The sequence below is a fragment of the Microtus oregoni genome, unplaced genomic scaffold (genome assembly GCF_018167655.1).
Source record: "Microtus oregoni isolate MIOR12 unplaced genomic scaffold, Mior012 000009F_ref0000495, whole genome shotgun sequence".
In the NCBI taxonomy this organism is placed as follows: Eukaryota; Metazoa; Chordata; class Mammalia; order Rodentia; family Cricetidae; genus Microtus; species Microtus oregoni.
Genome location: NW_024543068.1, coordinates 37241399 through 37260008, shown reverse-complemented (window position 1 = coordinate 37260008; position 18610 = coordinate 37241399). Strand labels below are relative to the sequence as shown.

At 38.9% G+C, this 18610-nt stretch overlaps 1 protein-coding gene and 1 long non-coding RNA gene across 4 annotated transcripts in view; one reads left to right on the top strand and one right to left on the bottom strand.

Annotated features, from left to right (window-relative positions):
* LOC121452587 overlaps positions 1–18610 on the top strand; it is a 183777-nt gene that overhangs the window by 140413 nt on the left and 24754 nt on the right. The gene's annotated exons all lie outside the window — the stretch shown is intronic.
* LOC121452585 (MAP3K12 binding inhibitory protein 1) lies at positions 3990–17521 on the bottom strand. Of its 3 annotated transcripts, none has more exons than XM_041658805.1 (9): positions 17338–17521; positions 13742–13861; positions 11783–12001; positions 11598–11694; positions 9170–9235; positions 8783–8935; positions 7255–7352; positions 5860–5898; positions 3990–4608 (listed from the first exon to the last, which is right to left on the bottom strand). In XM_041658805.1, exons 1-9 carry the CDS (start codon positions 17464–17466, stop codon positions 4501–4503), a joined length of 1029 nt encoding a protein of 342 aa, XP_041514739.1. In that variant the 5' UTR covers positions 17467–17521; the 3' UTR covers positions 3990–4500. The 3 variants fall into 3 exon arrangements, with proteins under 3 accessions (XP_041514739.1, XP_041514740.1, XP_041514741.1); XM_041658806.1 differs by having other exon boundaries at positions 3990–4605; XM_041658807.1 differs by lacking the exon at positions 7255–7352.

Below are 18610 nucleotides of genomic sequence, written 5' to 3'. Positions count from 1 at the left end.
ACTTGTTACCCCACATCTGTTTTAAAATTACGTTCTAATAAATCTCAGGGGTGGCTCGTTCTCCAAGATTGGAAGGAAGCTAAGTGCTTGAAAAGCTCCACGCACACACAAACCAGAAGGAGCACAAGATGCCACATAAATGCTCACATAGCTTGTATGGGGTCCTGGGTGGAGGGGGGAATGGGGAATCTCTATTTATATTTGACTTCTTTTGTCATTTTATTTTATTAAGATGAAGCCTCATGTAGCCCTGGCTGGCCCAATGCAAATGCAGCAGACGGTAGTACTTATTAAATGTGGTTGGTTTAAGATCTATTGTCTGATATAATCCTTCCTGTGCTTTCCTGTATATTAGAAATATTTCATATTTCAATGGGCTCCAAGTTTCACACTTCTAGAATGGCAAAAATGAACTTTTTCCCTTTGTTTGGTAGAGCAAAATCCTATCAATAATCAAGTTCCCAATTCCAAATGGCTTAGGAAAAAACTATTTCCTACACACGGTCCTTCCTGGACAGGCCATTTAACTTCAGACCTGCATACCAAAAGCTGTGAGTTTACTAACATTTGAAGCATTTTGTCCTATAAGGATGGATGGGATAGTTTTTAAATGTCCCTATTCATATTTGAGACTTTATTTAATCTGCATGGCCTCCTCCACCGATAACCTGCTCCTGCAGGTGGCCCACAGCATACAGCCAATACTTGGTTGGAATGTCACTGTCACTAAGAAGGCACAGCTAGGTCACAGAAGGGCTCACTCTTGTACATCCTGTGGATTCGGACACAGTGTGCTGACGTCTGCCTGCCACCTCAGCGTCTTAGCCTCCCAATGCCCTAAGCCCATCTGCTCTGCCTACTCACCCTGGATTCTTTGGCTCCCCAACAACATGCTGTCCACTGGCCTTTGGCCTCCTGTCAAGTAGTCAGAACTGTATCTGTGAGGTCTCCAGAGTCACTTCTTTTACCTAGAAATATGCAATTATGTTTCTTCATCTGCTGACTGCTCTTTTCCTTTTAGGGCTCAGTAAAGCTCCCTTTTACACACAGAAAGCAGTTTGCAGACACTTTAAATGCTTCCTTAAAAAGAAGTAGAAGTATGTACATGGGTGCATTTTGCAATCTGAGAATTTTTCTCATTTTTTTTTAAAATTCATTCCTCCCAACTAAAGCTTCCTGGAGGAAGGGTGTTCAGGGGAGCAATTTCATAGATATTTAAATTTCTTGGAGTCACTTTTTAAAATCTATGAAAGTTATTTGCTTATATACATAGATATAATTTTAACTTTAAAACTACTTAAGAATTTAATGTTAAGCATATGAATGTTACAGAAATATTCAGATTTTCAAAATAGTTAGCTGTCAACGTATCAGAAAAAATAAATATCATTTACCATCTAGTTCTATTGAATCTTAAGATTTAAATAAAGTAAATGCATTTAAAGCCATTTTCTGAGCAACTTAGAGAAGCATTGAGTTTTAAAATCCTTATTAGAAACCACTAAAAGCTCAGACATAGTACATACAATTTCTCTTATTTTCTTGGGTTTTAAAGTGTCCATACTTGACATGAGTAATGAAGGGTAGCTAAGAACTACGTGCTCATCACGTGCTACAGCAAAGGTGAAGTAGATCCATTTCAGGAAACTGAGTCGGGAGAGAGACCATCTTTAGAGCCCCTCTGAATTTACCTGATGGCATCGACAGTCATGAAAGTCCTGTTTCCTTTTAGAACTTATCGTTCTACTTAAAACCACAACAACACCTTAAATGTATTCCTTGAAAGCTGTGGGTGTGGGTGTATGAGGGAGCGGGGAGAAGATGGTCTATCCAGACTCAGTCTCTCTTGAACCATGATGCACTTCGGGCTGTGTGAAAATGGGAAGATATTATGACAGTCATCATCCATTGTGCTGGTACATTATCCTTTATTTCATTTTTAGTCTTAGCATAGTTGAGAATAACTGTTGATTAATTCCTGTGATTTAAAAAAACATCCAAATGTTTCAAAAAAGATGTAGGAAAAAATAAAGCATTAAGTTTTCAAAATAGATCTCTCAAGAGTCTAAAGAACTATACTGGAATAAATCCTTGTCCTTTTAAGGATATCCAACTTAAGATATAATATAAATAAGTAATGAACGCATGTCAGTTCTTTTAAAACAAAATTTTAGACTTTTTTTTGTGTGTGCTTTAGGCGTGTTTGCTGTAAGCACACACGTGTACCACATTTGTCTGGTGCCTGCAGAGTTCTGAAGAGGGTATCAGATGACCCGTTACATGAAGCTGTGACCTACCAGGTGGGTGCTGGGAACCAAACCCCGTTCTCTGTGACAGCAAGAGCTTTTAACCACTGTGCCAGCTGTCCAGTTCCCAAATATCAGCTTCCTTAGCTGTAACTCCTACTAAACATGTTGTTGATGGGCTGAGAGATGCTGTCTTTATGATCATAAAATATGTTCAGTTAATGTACACTTGAGAATTTTTTCTCAGTAAACTGAAAATTTTAGAAAGGCCAATCACACGATTATCAGTGTAGAACACAGGCCAGGGGGTTCCAGCCCATTTCCTTTGTGGCAACAACCTTCATTTATTCCCTAAAGGCCTGGTCACACATAGCAATTTTTGTGTTTGGAGATCCTATCAAGCAAGACATCATTATCCTGGGGTAGACACTGACACACACACACAAAGGTCTTCCCCCTCCCCCCAGCTATTACAAGAGAACACTGGAGACCAAGTGTTCTCAGTCATAACTTCAAAGCACCCACAGAGGCCAAGTCTGCAGCAGGATCTACTTCCAGAGAGCAGATGCTTCCTACACGAGTGTTTCTTATGAGCCCACTCAAGACCTTGGGCGTCTCAAGGTCCAAAAGACTCTGGCTTGTAAATATCCAGCTGCAACAAGAAGTTAGGGAAGTTCAGCCCATTAGGAAACACTAGAAAAAGTGTAACCTGGGATTGACTAGGAAGGTTTTGCTGTCCCTGGAAGCAAGTCTTTTTCTAACCATTTACCATACTCTCTTCTTCTAAGGACAACACCATTAGGAAGAAACAGATGGGGTGAGGAATGGTGTCAAGTAACAAAAAGCCCTGGAGGAATGGTCATTAGGTAGCTTGGATTAATCTTCCTCCCTAAACTCCTGGTATCACTTTTCAGTGAGCGATGCACTCAAAAGGACAAAGGCTGACAGTCTACTAGCCTAGAATAGTTATTGCCAGGACCTTATACTGGACGAGTTTATCTACACTAGCGGACACGGCATGGGACCAAGTCCTGGCTTTTTCAGCAGGTTCCAGACGCAGCAGTAAGCAGTGGTTCTCAGAGTTGGGATGACACTATGTACTAGAGCTAATCAAAGACAATTAGAAGAGGTTGAGTTTATAAAGACAGAGCTATTGTCTCAGCTCACCTGGGGAAGTAAAAGTGGACAGGCTATTTTATAACTCTTCAAGCAGAGGGGGCTGGAAAGAGCAGCCAGTAGTGAGAATATCCCGACTGCATGAATGATCTAAGTAGTAAAGAAAAAGCAAAGAGGGAGAGCAGAAAACAGCGAGTTAGGGAACAGAACAGTCAGGGCAATGAGCCAGACTGACTGCTGGAGACATTCTGAATCCACAATGTTTAGCTATGCTCCCCCAGGTAAGCTCCATACTCCTGAGTCTTTCCTAACCTCTCTTCCTTTACAAGTGATCTGAGGTGTATTTCTGATGCTTGGGTCCAAACGGCTCTCAGACAGCTACATGCAGCTGTATCTTTCACATGCTGTTTCCAGCCGTGGTAATGAAACCTCTCTGTGACGGCCTTCTTACTGTCCAAGGAGGGATGCCTGTTAGACACTAAGGTTTACTAGGCCACTCCTTCAGGACAGACCAGCATGGTCATGCAATCTTCACAGTCGTCAGTGAGGTAGGTTCTCCTGTCATCCCCCTTTAGAGAGCAGCAAAGCAGGGCACAGAGATTAACTCGCTCAAGGCCACACAGTCAATAGTGATAAAGCTGATCGATTCTTTATTTATAATACAAAAGACATATAAAAATTATATACATGCATTTGTCAGGGTTTTTGTCAGTAAAATTTTGATAATCGCCCACTATGTACAAAATACTAATATAAGCTAAGAAAATAACCATTCAATATTATAAATACAAACTAAGAAATTGGTTATTCAATGTTACAAATATAAAGTCCTTTTAAATACAACTATCAAAATAATAATCTCTGGTGGACCACCAAAAGAAGTTCTTCCAAATTAAGTTTTTCAATATCTAAGATGCCTCCTTTAAAACAGAAGGAAATAGATTCGAACAGCACGATCTTCAAGGTTCACATCATCTCCAAACACTGGAACACCTGATTATTTGCTGCAAGCCAGACTCATGTTAAAATAAACCTTGACCTCACAGAGAAGTTTATATTCATAAACACACTGCAAATCATGAAAGACATGTAAGCTGCACGCACATGCATCCTGAAGGAAGGCGTGATGAGGCAGTTCTCACGGAAGGTGGTGAGCTGCCATGGACTCTGCTTCTCTTGATTTTCTGAGCAGGGATCGTTTGAGGGCACTAATTTTCTCGTCCAGCTCAGCCAGTGAATAGTTCTGCTGGAAACAAGACGAAGACACTTAAGTTTCCTCATGCAGACAGAGTGCTAAGTGAACCATACACACCTGACTACCCACCCAGCAGCATATTAGTGCGTGGTGACTATAAGACTGGCAGTTCTGTATGGCGACTGTGCCATAATTTAACGGCATAGACTAATACGGTTTCTATTTCTTCTGGGCTGTAACCATTTGCCTGACGTGTGAGGCCCTGGATCCTAGCCCGGCAACACAGAACAAATGCATATATAAACACAGTGCCATGCTGCCCTGCTTCTTCCCTAATGACAAAGCACTCGTGGAGTTTTTATGCTTTGAAAGACTAAAAAAAAAAAAAAAAATTGTAAATACAAAACAAAACCCCCGTGAAAAACAAACAGTGAAGAATTAGCTTAAAATACCCAGAACTTTCCTCCTGAGGGACTAACTACATCTGGGAAACAAAGGCAGCTCTTAAGAACGAACTCAAAAATTTACAATAAATATGTAACAAGCTAATCTGAGGAATATGTAGTACAGGCTGGCCTTGAACTTCTGACCCTTCACCATCCTCCTGAGTGCTACAATTTAAAAAGTTTATCATTAAGGCTAGCAAAATCATACTATTATTTCAAACTGAACTAATAAGGTATTTGGCAGAGAACTAAGCTGCAATAGCCTTTGTGTGTTGAGAGGGGTCAGGAGTGTGTGTTTGTGCATACACGTGCCTGTGGAGGCCAGAGACTAACAAAGGGTATCCTCTTCAACTGTTCCCCACCTCACTTTCTGAGACAGGGTCTCTCATTGAACTGGCCAGCAGGTGACCCAGTAAGCACACACCTCCCAGTGCTGAGGGAACAGACCTACAACACTATGCCTGCTTTGGATAAAGGTGCTAAGGGCTGAAACGCAGGCCTCTTGAATGTGCTATAAGTACTTTGCCCACTAAGCTATCTCCCTGGTCATGAAATCACCCTCTTTTTGATTTAGATAATGCTAATTAGTAGTGCCCACAATAGGGAAAGTGGGAAGAGACTGAAGTTATTAGGGCATTTAAGTGTTTTCTAACCTAAATATTCTTCAATTAAAAACAAGCAAAGATTTTTATATTGAGTTGGCCTGTTGGAGTCATTCTACCCTCTTAAGGTCAAACTATCCCTAATTCAGCCTAAAGTCGGCCAAGGTAAGGCCTCAATGCAGCCAGGGCAGACACCTTCATTACTAAGATAAAAAGCTCCGCAATCTAGTCAGAAGGAAGACACAGTAACTCACTTGTGCGGGTTGGACTTTTCTTCTTTTTCCAGAGAAGTTCTAGTTTAAAAGTAACAAAATAATCATTATTTAGAAAATAACACCATTACTTCCTTTATAGAAGACCGCAATACACAAACAGCCTCTGGGAACCCAAAGCAGAGCTCCAAACTTCCCAAGCATTGTCTACAAAGTTACAGGGGCAGAGGAGGGCGCTGCTACTGTGCAACAGTGTAACAGCAAGCTCCTCTGCAAAGACCGCCTTCCCATTCCTTCCCAGTCAGTCACAAGTCCCGGACACTGGGAAAGAGGTGCTCTTGGAATTTTCTACTTGGATTCTTTTAAAAGAATCTTCCCATTCTGGGAAACTGACCACGGGAAGCAACAGTGGATAGAGGTAAAGGGAATTTGGTATACTGCACTAAACACACACACACACACACACACACACACACACACACGCAAACAGACACCTCTGACCACTGAAGACACTGTGACTGAGACAACAGCTCCTTCCTTCTCCACTGTGTGACTCAAAGGAGTGTCTACCTCACCCCAATGCTCTTGCTTAGAAGCTGACATGCACACGGCCCGACTGTAGCTAATGAGAAAGGATGGGGAACAAGGAGGAATTTTCTGCAAACTTCCCTTCTGAGAAACAAAGAACAGTCCCTGTGGGCCACTACTGTATGTGGATAAAACACCTAACGTTTATAGCAGTCTTGCCATCTACCAAAGGAAGAAGCCAACACCAGAGCCAAGAGGAGCAGGAACTCAAGTATTTCTCAACCATGACTTTGCCACAAGATCAGCCCTGAGGTCTGTGTCTCACTGTTTTATAATTTCCATACTGCTTGAGTGGGTTTAGATTCATATTTCTTACAGATGGGCTAAAAAGACAGCACAGTGGTGGAACACTTGCCCTGCATGACCCAATTCTTTTTATACTTTCGTCTTAGTTCACAACATCAGAAACCACTGCGTGGAAATTTGAAAAGGAACATTCTGGCAAAAATTCCTTGGCTGCTACCAAAGGGGTCAGTCAGGGAACCATGGCTGACTTTGTGTCATGAAGTCAACCTAACAGTCGAGCAGTGACTTTTTCTACAAATATTCAACAAATTGAAAGAAAAAAAAAAAAACAGCCACAGAAGCCACCAAATTATAGAAACTTCAATGCTATATCCAGAGGCTTTTTATCTTCTCCAGGCAGGGATTTACTGAAAGCATTTAGCAGGGAAGTGACTTATGAAAACAGTATTTGCAAAGATTTATGATAGTTTAACAATACGACATCAACCAAGAATGAAGAGACGGTGCCATGTTAGTTTAACATGGATCAATTGAGTGTACTGATACATAACAAAGATTATAAACCAAAATAAGACTTTGTTTTTAAAAGACATCAGTACTTACTACAGATTGAAAGTATTCAGGAGAGATGCCTTCCAACTCAAGGATTTTATCTTCAAGCTTCTTAATTCTCTGATAAATGTCTCTTGGTACTGGACCACCTAAATTCATGAGGGAAAAATGCCAAAATCTGAATGAATAATTCTGTTTTATCATTTTTATACTTAAAGTACTATGTATACATAACAACAAAAACACTTAATCTTAGGAAAAAGCAGCGAGGAAAGCAAAATAAACTGAAACCCTGAACTCACAGTTTCACCCTGAGCTGCAATCTCACTGAGTTCTGTGAGACAAATTATAGACTCTGCTTTCTAAATATTGCTTATGCGCCTTACGATGCTACAAGTGTTTTACAAAATTCATTTTATGAGCTACTGAAAATAGTGTTTCTAATAGGTATTGGTAGTTCCTTAGAAGGTAGTCACTCAGCAGTGACAAGACAATTCCATGTGATGGCTGTGTTTATCCTATCATTTCCTGCAAATTCTACTTCCAGGACCTTGAGAAGCAATGAGAAGGGTTTTCCCATAATTCTCCACTGTACTTCTTTTGGAGGAGGGCAGGGTGTATTGAAGATACTTAGACATCAGGTTCATTATTATATTCAGATTCTTTCTACTCCTTCAGACATCACCACTGTGACTTGCTTGGTCTAGACCCCAGTCTCTCTGGTAAGTACTGCGTCTGCTATGTGTTTGAGAGTTACAGAGAACTATTAAAGAATTTTTAGCCAGGTAGAAACAAGATGAGATACAAGCTTGAAAAACTGCAATTTGGCCATGGGGTGAAAAATAACCTAGAGGCAGGGAGTTTAGTGACAAACTCTTTGTCTCTTGTCACCCCAGGACAGAGATTACAGGCGCTTCATCTCCTGCAGTAGCTGTGCAGAGGGAAGCAGAGACATGTAGGAACATTTAGGAGGAGAATCATGAGCATGGTAACTAACAGGGAAGACTGTGTTTGCTTCCCCGTTCTCACTCACTCTGACATCCTGGGCAAGCTGCTTGAGCTCTGAACTTCAGTCTGCGCCTTTCCTGCAGGAACAGCACACACTTCCACAGAGTACTGTGGCATAGGCAGGACACTTTCACAGAGAGAGTGTTGTTCAATAAATATGGGTTCACTTTTCCCCTGCGCTTATTCATTTATGTTTATTGTCAGGAGTGCACTGAGGACCAGGGCCACATTTATCTATCTGTTGTACCTGGCAGGGTGGTTAAGAACATAGGAGTGGTCAAAGAAGTCTGAAGTTGGCCTCAGCAATGCATTACATTCATTTCCTGTTGGCACTTCAGTAACTGAGGCTGACCGTCTACTCAGAATTTGTTTCCCAGTTTAGAAAGCGGAATGTGCAGGGAGAAAAAGCAGAACACCAAACCTTTATAGATTCCTCACCAGTAGCAACTGTTTCACGCACCTAGAATGAGGGCTTTACAAGGAATGTTCAAGGAAAATTCGGAAGCTAAATGAATCTAATTTCCTTAAGACTTGAAAGTCACATTCCAGAATGCCACCGAACTCTACTCACCCGTCTGCAACCGCAGGTGCGCCTCGATGTTCTGGAGCCGCTCTTCCACGGCCTGATTCCCACAGTCTCGAAGCGTGCCTGGAGGCTTGTGACCTGACCCCGGAATTCCTTCTGGTCTGGTCTGTGGTCCATATGTATTCACAACTCTAGAAACTAAGTTAAGAGACTTTTAGGTCCATGTGAATTTATGTTTCAAAAACAGAAATTCTCTCTCCCTAACAGTATATTTTTTCCCATAATGGTCACCTAATCAAAAGCTCAAAAAGGAAGAAAGGCAATGCTTTTGTTTTAGAATAAAGTTTAGATAGGAAAAGTATTTCTATTCCATATTGTTATGAAGCTCCACGAACTTCTGCCAGTGACAGATATCATACGGCAGCTACTTACCCTTGACATGACTTTTAAATCCAGGATAAGGAGTAAAGACGGCATCGGTTCTTGCACAACTATTTTCTAGGGAGAATTTGGATGAATTTAGTTCAAATATATTCTTAATTACAAACGTATGAAATTATGATAAACTTCTAATAATTCATATTTTACTCAAGAAAGAATTTAAAATAAAAATAATATAACTGCATTACTATCACATAGACTAGTCTGGGTGATCTTTATCCTCTGAAGTGAATCACATGTGATATTTTTATGTAATGTTCATATTCATATATAGAAAAACCATTAACATTAAATGTCATAACTTCTGATAGCTATTACTAAGTCCCATTGACCTTTGGAGAAAAAATCCACATATTCTAGAGTACCATATTCAAACTCCATTATAGAAACAGAAACCAATTTACCAGATTATCTTTAAAAACTTTCAGCATTTTTGTTATTACCAAATTAGTGAACATCTTACAGAGGGATGGATTGATTGGATATTTTATACTTCTTTTTTAATCTTCAGATAAAAAAGGACACTGAAGTCTCAAGTACAATATACATAGAGACCTCAAGTACAGCACACACTTCACCTCTGTTCCTAGATTTCCAATGTTTATTTAAAAATTCCTCCTCAGAAGGCATCACATCTCTTAATCTTACTTTTAAAAAACTGTAATTTTAAAAAAGACATGTAAAATTTCCCAATATTTTTACCAAAGTGAAACCTGTAATTTCTTTAATTAACAAATAACTTATATGGAAAGAAATTAGAGATATATTAACAAAATGCATACTACTAAATATTAGTATAATTGTAATCTATAAACACACTATATAATAAATAACATATAGAAATATATGCTAATATTTGAAGTAACAGTAAAATTATACATTGGCAGTAAATTTTCTGTTAAATTCCCATGATTATTTTATAAAAAATGGGTACAAAATGATTTAAGAGTCTTTTGTTATTCCATGAAATCTGATTTTTAAAAATAATATTTTTCTTAGATCAACTGAAAGGTCTTTAAAATACACTAACATATGAAAAATGTATTTTTTTAAGCTTAAGTTTAACACATCTGTGATAAGACAAAACTAAACAAAATTGAAAACCCACTTAATATTTTATATTTAAAGACTAAACAGACTCATTTTCTTTTCCTTGGAAACACCTCAATATATATATAAGGGGCCTACACCTCTCTATTCTTTCTATTCTTTCATTGGTCTGAGGGTATTAAAAAAAAGAAAGCTATGATCCATCCCAGGGATAGAGTCCAAATGCAGAGCCATCAGCAAGAAGTGCAGCCTGGTGTGGGGACAGTGAATGAGTGCTAGTCACTCTCACAGCAATTCTTGCGAACACTGTTTGGAGCCAGGAGGGATTGAATGGGCCACGGAGTCCTGCTGAGCATTTCAATTCTTGTCAATTTCTATCCCCTGATGGTTTATAATAATAGAGTTAGCAGGAAGCACAGAGGAATAACATTAGCGACACATGCACTTGCTCCCTCAACAAACCATTTCTCTTGAGGTGCGCACAACTGGACTGGCGTACCTGAGATTTTGCCACTGTTATACCTGTTCTAAAATGCTAAATCTAGAGAGCCACAAAAGCCAACAGTGAAAAAGTTAAGTTTAGAACCCAAAGCGAGCTTACATTATTATGTTAAGAGCATCCTGTATCAATGTGATTATGAATCACTTCCAGGTTCAACTGACAATTCCATGCTTATAATCATTAGCCAAGAGATATTAAAGGCAATAAGAAAAACTGTGGTCCAATTACAAACATTCCTCCATATGTTTTTCCTAAGATCACATGGAAAACTGACTATGAACTATGGCAGTGCCAGACAGTGTATGGTGCTCTGCAGGCACATTGCTAGACCTGAAACACACTGCAGCAGCAGATGAAGAGGGAAAGGATACTCAGGAAAACCAGCAAAGGTCTGCACAACAAAAAAGGAAAACCACCGAGGACTCCAGTCTTCATGGCAAGCTGGAGAGATCCATGATGAGACTCAGGAGTAAAGGGAAAACTGCCCCTTCTTGAGGAATGCTACCAGCTTTACTAAATTCACTGAATTAACATAATTCCACAGGTACATTTACAGATCTGAATGTCATATTGCTTTGTTCTTCCTGACAGCGAGTCTGAACACCGCCACCCAACATTCACCTTCACTTTCAGCTTCTCCCATCCACAGTAAACATGTCTCTGCAGTTTACCTCCACTTGACTTTTGTGTAACCAAAATGAAAATCAGCTTGACACTGCCCATTACTAAATAAAACTCTACTGCCTTAATCACCAACTAAAAACTTGTAAAATTGAATTTTGTTCTTAATGTTATTCATGTTTAAGACAAAATATTACAGCACTTGTCAAAATATTTAAAATCCTATAAAAATAAACTTCTAGTTACCTTGATTACAATCAATAACATTGCAAAATTCCCTGACGTTGTTTTCATTGATTTCAGCTTGTTTTCTTTCAATAAATGCAGATATTCTCCTGTCAATCTACAAACAACAAATATTTTAACAATCAAAACACAACAGAACTCTTAAAAGTAATGTCTCTGCCCCATCCTGCACCACTCAAACTTACTTCTGCTTTCCCAGCCTTTATCTGAACAACTTCTGGATCAAAATGGATTTGTGTTTTTTTCACATCCAAATCACAATCTCTGAGCTTTCCTTCATCCTGTAGGTCCCCAGTGGGATGTTTAGCATTTAGTTCACTCTTGGTCTCCGTTTCTGTCTGTCTGAGCTCTTCAACAGCAGTTGAATTCTCTTTAATTAAAGACTGAAGTTTTGCTAAAAAAGGCTAAAAAAGAACACAGTGACATCTGCTCAGGTTCAAACTACTCTAAATTTGTGATATATTTATATAAATGGGTACTGAGTAAATGACTATTAGCAGTTATTAAATATAAAAAGCTGGCAAACAGGGATAAACAGGTCTGACTATACACATGTTTGCTGCTTTCTATTACTATCGTCCTTATCGTTTGCTGTAAAAGTACTTAAAAAAAAGAAACAGAAAGAAAACCTGAGGAAATTTAAATCTTTCTTTGAGGAAATCATTCTGTCACTCATCTTTTATTTTGTGCCAAATCAAAGCCTTTAGTCTCTGGCCTGGATGCCTCTTAATTAACACGTCACTCAGAGCACTAGGCGTAGCGTTCTCTCCTTAGCAGGAGAGCAGTGCTCTCTCTCACTCAGCGATGCCCTGCATTATCACAGGATCTGGAGATTCTCCACTTCAAAGTGCAGTTGGCCAAAATGAATGAGAGCACGGATATGAAGTATGTAGGTGTTACACTAAGTGAACAGTCAGCCTTTTTCTGACATAGTGAGATATCTTATTGGGTCATGAAATGAAATTTTACAAAAGAATATGAACAATGGGAGAAGAAAGAAAAAAATGAAACAAAACAAACAAAACACGCTACAAAGACCCCTAGCTGGAAACAGCTCATTCTAACTAGAGTGGGTTTAAAATAAATGGTTCTTCATAATGGAAATTCACTTACTTCTGTTCTTCTAGCCATCCCCACCCCAACATGGTCCACATTTGCGTTCTACAGCTCACTGCCTGCCCTTTAAACAAACTGTTAGCTGTTATTTATTTATTTATTTATTTTTTTTTTATCATGAAACACAGTTAAACATTCTCAAAAAGTCAATGAATGCAAGGTTGAAAATTAACACATTATTCCTAAACAATATCCCGATCATCTTTTCATACAATTTTGCTTCCATTGTCTGCTACACTAAACACTCTTCTGAAACCTCATGACATCTTAAACACAGCAGAGTGATCGGGAAAATGGTTCTGCTCATCCTTGGTGCTTCACACTTCACTCTGACTCAAGAGAACCTGCAACTCCATCAATTACACTTGCAGAGATGTTCAACAACAACCAGCAAGGCCACAACACTGTTCATTTCTTAAACTGAAATATTAAAAAATGTAACAATACCATTATAAATAATTCAATATTGACTTCCAATACCAAGGGTAAATTATTTCAAATTATTAAGAGGAAATAGTGACTGGCTACTCACTAAGATGAAACATTAATGTCACAGAAATTACTTTCTTTTTAAAAACTATGCTGAAACTGTTTAATTGCAATAGACACTCCAGGATGTGTCATGCTGGGATAATGCCACTTCTTGAACCACTGAAAGCACTCCATGAGCCTCCAAACTCACCCAAGGCATGGAATCATTATCATAGCATGACTCACACCTGCCGTGTCTTATTGCTTAATTATAACCCACCACAGATGAACTGTATTGAATTTTCAGCAAAGCCTAGAATTGAATAGAACTGCATTTATTCAATTTCATACCCACATTGGCCTATTGGGCTTATATCCTATAACTATCATGATCACTGGTGAAATGGACATACCTAGACTCAATACAGATTTACATAACCTTCATTAATAGCACTGTTAAGAGTGTTGAGGTAGCACTGGCAAATACTGCAGCTAATTTAACTGTAATTAATTTCTATTTTCAATACCCCAGTAAATATTTCTAATATGAAATTTACCTGTAAATACAGAACGTGCTGCTCAAGTGCAGTAAGAACCAACGCAGGCTGGGACGCTGAGAGGCTCTGCAGCCTGTTCCAATCGATTGTAATTTTCACCACATCATCTCTGAGGTTAAGCTTCAAAGGGGCAAACCAGCAACATCACAAAAATTACACGATTAAGCTGTATATCTGGGATTATCACAAAAATAAGATTTCTATGGAGTAATGCATGCCTATTTGCTTGAAGTTACTAAGTTTCAATGACATAATAAATACTTTACCTAGCTGCCATTTTAAAAATCAAAGGGTGCAGCTTTGAAACAAATGAATAAAAACACGTGCTATTATTCTAATTCTGTTCCTATGTGTGTATCATGTGACCATCTTCGAGGGGAAGCCACCCACGAAAGATAAAAAGATGAACCCTCTTTTGATACTTGGGTATCTAAAATACCTTTGGAAAGTGTCCAAAAACAGATCTGCCCTAGCTGGACTTCTACTAATTCCAGCTAAGCATTCAAGAGAGGAGGCACAACCGCTTTACACAAGGTCCAGAAAGTGCACTCTCTTTGTTCCACACCACACAAACACATGCCTAAAATATCCATGACTTCAAAGCCTTTTCACTTTTGTTGTTTTCAAATTTAACCAATTAAAAAAAAAACAACTTAAAACTCAAGTAATTATTTCAAATAAAAATCGAAGTATTAGTTACGAAATTGTTCAGCTGATAAACAAGTGCTTTTCCACAGCAGTAAAACAAATGACCAGAACGGAATGTCCAGTGTTTCCAAAGGATTTTCTAGTAAAATGTAAGTCTCATTACATGAAAATTTCTCATCAGCTAGTGATTTATTAGAACAAAACTATATTCAGAAAACTACCAAGAACCTGAATATAAAATTAATATCCCCAAATCAGTCAAAACTTTAGAAGAGAAGCTTCCATCTGTGCTCACTTGACTGAGTATGAGGGAATCCCTATAAACTTTCTAAGGACATGTATCATAGCACTGTGTAAGGACAGACTCCATAGTGGAAGCAAGTATCTTATTTTGCAAGAATAACTTATGGAAAATTAGCCACATTTTCCAAAGTAAAGATACAAGTTTCATGAGTTCAAATGTAAATAAAATGAGATTTATATATAAGAATAAAAAAAAAACATAAATCACTGTCTATGAAACCAAAGAAATCTCAGGTTCCCAAGCTAAGCACTCTACTGTATAACAGATATAGACACTTATTGCTCAGACCAGAAGCATTAGAAGTCCCATACTTGGCAGACATAGGAAATATGAAATTTTACATAGGCTATACTGGCAAAGATAAGCTTATAACTAGGTTAAGATCTGATGTTAGGATTAATTAGTAAGACTAGTACATTCATCAATGTGCACAAAAATAATCCATCAGCATGTGTTGACAGTCCTCCAAGAGATCTAGAGTTGATTATGGCAAATTTAGACGGTTTGGGAAAAAAACAGGCCAAGCTTAAACCAGAGCAAGGCATCACACTCTCTAGAGAAAGCAAGTGTAGAAAGGCAATCTTAATGGTTGGATCATATCCTCATAGCAATTCAGCAGAATTATGTAAGTCTTCAAAGGAAATTCAAGATACTCAGGCTTTTATGGAAACTAAACAATAATGTCATAAATTAATTTAAAAATGACCCCCAAATACATCCAATTATTCATTCAGCAAATTCCCCATTAACAATATGAACTCTATGCATTTTTACCTCATAACTCTTGGAACAGCAACCAGACATTCAAAAATTTCTATTAATACACTATTAACATAGATTAATCAATTATGTAAATTCAGTAGAAACATTACTATTTTAAAAAACCTAAACTAACAAATCTTTAGCTTGATAACATGGGCCAAAGAAAGGAAAGAAAAAGGTTAATATTCCTATGTTTTGCATTTGGAGGAAAGAAATACTTTTTTAACAATTCAGTTTTATACTTTCAATTGAAAAGTACTAATAATTCAATGATACTTCAGATGAACTTAGGCATGTTACAATTTGCATCTTAAAAATCCTTTTAATTTGTTGCAAAAGGACACACTCCCCACGGGCAACTTATAGGGCAATTTATACGTGTGTATGGCTTAAATCATACATCTCAAAGTACATGACATTATTAAGGTAGCATTTAATTGATTTTTTTAAAAAAATCTTATATTTGACACTTGTACAAAAGCCCCTTTATTATGTTACGAAAATCTCACTTTCTCTAAATAGTTTTTGGCAGGCGGCATAAGTTAAGATTTAATCATTACTCCCCTTGAACCTTTAAATAAATTCATTACAATTTTGAAAAATTAAATACGCAAAATAATTTAGATATTCAAATCTTTTATCAATGTACATTATTTTTACAACTTCTAAACATAATGAACGAGAATATTTTTTTATTTTTTCTCATCTTGACAGTAAAATATGAATGAATAAGTCTTGAAGTTACAAATTCATGCCAAAAAAGTTCTCTGACTTTTGAACTTTTAAAGATCTGGGATATTACCACTGGTATGTTAATAGGGAAAGTGCTTAAGACTTTGAAACTTTTTTTTTTGGTAAATTATTAAGCAATTGAGTTTAAAAGTTTTAATGTTTAGAAGACCACTACTATTGCCTCATAACATTAAACTGAAGGTACACCTTAAAGTAGTTTGCCAGTTAAAATAAACATACTAATGTTTTAAAATGTTTATTAAATTAATTTTTACAAGATTAATTCTTCATCCATCTAAAGGTTTTAAAATAATTCTCAGAAATCAGGCTAACGCCCTCCTGTCATAGGTTCCACTGCTCTGGACACAAACGTGGGCTGTTCCATTTCATAGACTAGATCAGCCCCCAGACAAACCAGAAAACATGTCTGACAAAATACTTCTAAAAGCGGGGCAATCATACTTTTGCTCCTTGGTAAAAATTAGCTTCATTATATCATAAACGAGTTTATCTAATAAAGTGAAGGAACCTACCTTTTAAAATCGAATTTTACTATGACATTTCTGTAAGAGCAATCGATTTGCTAATAAATAGTTACACTTACACGGCAGTGGTAATAAAGTTAGAATCGGTCATACATAATTCATCCAAAAATTTACACTAAAATTTAGGCACACTGCAAGTTATATTTTAAAAATTCTTATACACCACCCTGCCCGTTTCAAAGAGTAACAGATGCAATAAATTAAAAGCGAAACAAAACCCAGAGTAAAACACCCCCTCAAGAGTGCAGTGGCACTTAGGAAAAGTTTCAGGCCATACTAACCAGTGCATTTCTGCAGTAAATACACGGGGGGGGCAGAAGGACCGTCAGCGCCAGGGGCCCCCTCAACCCTCATCATCTTTCATGCACTGATTTTCTGCAAGCGTTCGGCGCCAGCACCCAGGTTTTCTCCAGACCTTGGTACTCAGGCTCAGTCACCGCGTGTGCAGCTGGCCTCTCCCGGCCCCAGGTCGCTGGGCCCCGGCTCCTCCCGGTCACGGCAGCCGCGGGCGGCACCGGGCCAGAGGGCTCCACGGCCCCCGCCTCCGAGAGAACTAGGGGGAGAGGACCGGGATGCTCCCCACCGCCCGCCGCACCTCCGCTTACCTGTCCCGTCAGGGTGTGCAGGGAACGAAAGAGTTCGCAGAGCACCTCGCGGGTGAGGAGGGGGCTGGAGCTTCGCTCCGGGGTCCTCTCGCTGCTGCTAGAGGAACTCGGCTCCGCAGCAGCAGCCATGACACCTTCACGGCAGCCCCCAACCGCGGCGGCGAGCGCTCGCCCCCGCCCCTCCCTCGCGGGCTTCGTCGCACTGAGATGACGTAAAACCACAGCGTCTCTCATCGCTCTGAGGGTAGGCCCCACCCTCTCCGTGTGACAGACACTCACGGGGACCAATCAAGAGCAAGATAGCCGCGTTCGGAGGGAATGTGGAGGGCTGACTATTGCGAGGTGGGACCTTCTGGTGATGTTTCTTGAGGGTCGCTGTGGCTTAGAAGTCTAGCTTGGCTCTTAGATGCTCCGTGTGAATGCTGGCATATTGAGTTCCGCTGTTAAAATTTAGGATGTTAACATGGCGACGTGTAGATGTCTTGGGAAAGAGTGGGTCAGCGATGGAGCGGGGACTGGAAAATTCACCCAGGATGATCGTAACTGATAGGACATTTTCATCCCTACCGGGTGTTTGACACTAAGAATGTAAGAAAAATAAAAGGGCTACATTATGCCTTATTTTCCCACCAGGAGAATACATTGATGCCCACATCTGCAAAACAGTTTGTTTCAAATTTCTAACTCGCAACAGTTGCTCAGTGCGATAACTGGACCCTCAGTCCTAAAATGGTTTCAGTATAAATCCAATAGAAATGTAAACCAACTAATTTCATGTAACCACACTCTTTCAAGTTAAGCTAGAAAACTAAGTCGATACTCGTCAGGTATTATTGGACAGCTTTATTATAACCGAAAAGGTTATAATTTTATAAGGGAGAGTGCTATTAAAATTTTATAACAAGCTTAAGAGACAACAAAAGATTTAAAGCTTGTTGGGCGGTGGTGGTGCACGCCTTTAATCTCAGTACTCTGGGGGCAGAGGCAGGCAGTTCTCTGAGTTCAAGGCCAGCCTGGTCTACTTAACGTTTTCCAGGACAGTCAGGGCTACAAAGAGAAACCCTGTCACCAAAACAAAGAAACAAATCAAAGCAAAAGCAACAAAAATATTAAAACCCTCATTCTGATAGTTCAGTACATTAAACATACAGAAAGTAGAGGTACAGACTTAACGTGTATTCTTTAGTTTGAGAACAGGCTGAGTGAATGAAGAAATAAGGAACCGAGAGACACCGAGATAAGGACAGGAAAAAAGATCAAAGAACTCCTTTGA

Bases quoted from the DNA above. Each gene is read 5' to 3' on its own strand.
- LOC121452585 (XM_041658805.1), bottom strand. From the start codon at position 17,466: ATGGCTGCTGCTGCGGAGCCGAGTTCCTCTAGCAGCAGCGAGAGGACC. The intron at 13,862-17,337 runs GTAAGCGGAGGT...GCCCCTTTGAAG, and splicing joins TGCACACCCTGACGGGACAG to CTTAACCTCAGAGATGATGT. The intron at 5,899-7,254 runs GTAAGTACTGAT...CTTTTAAACTAG, and splicing joins CTGAATACTTTCAATCTGTA to AACTTCTCTGGAAAAAGAAG.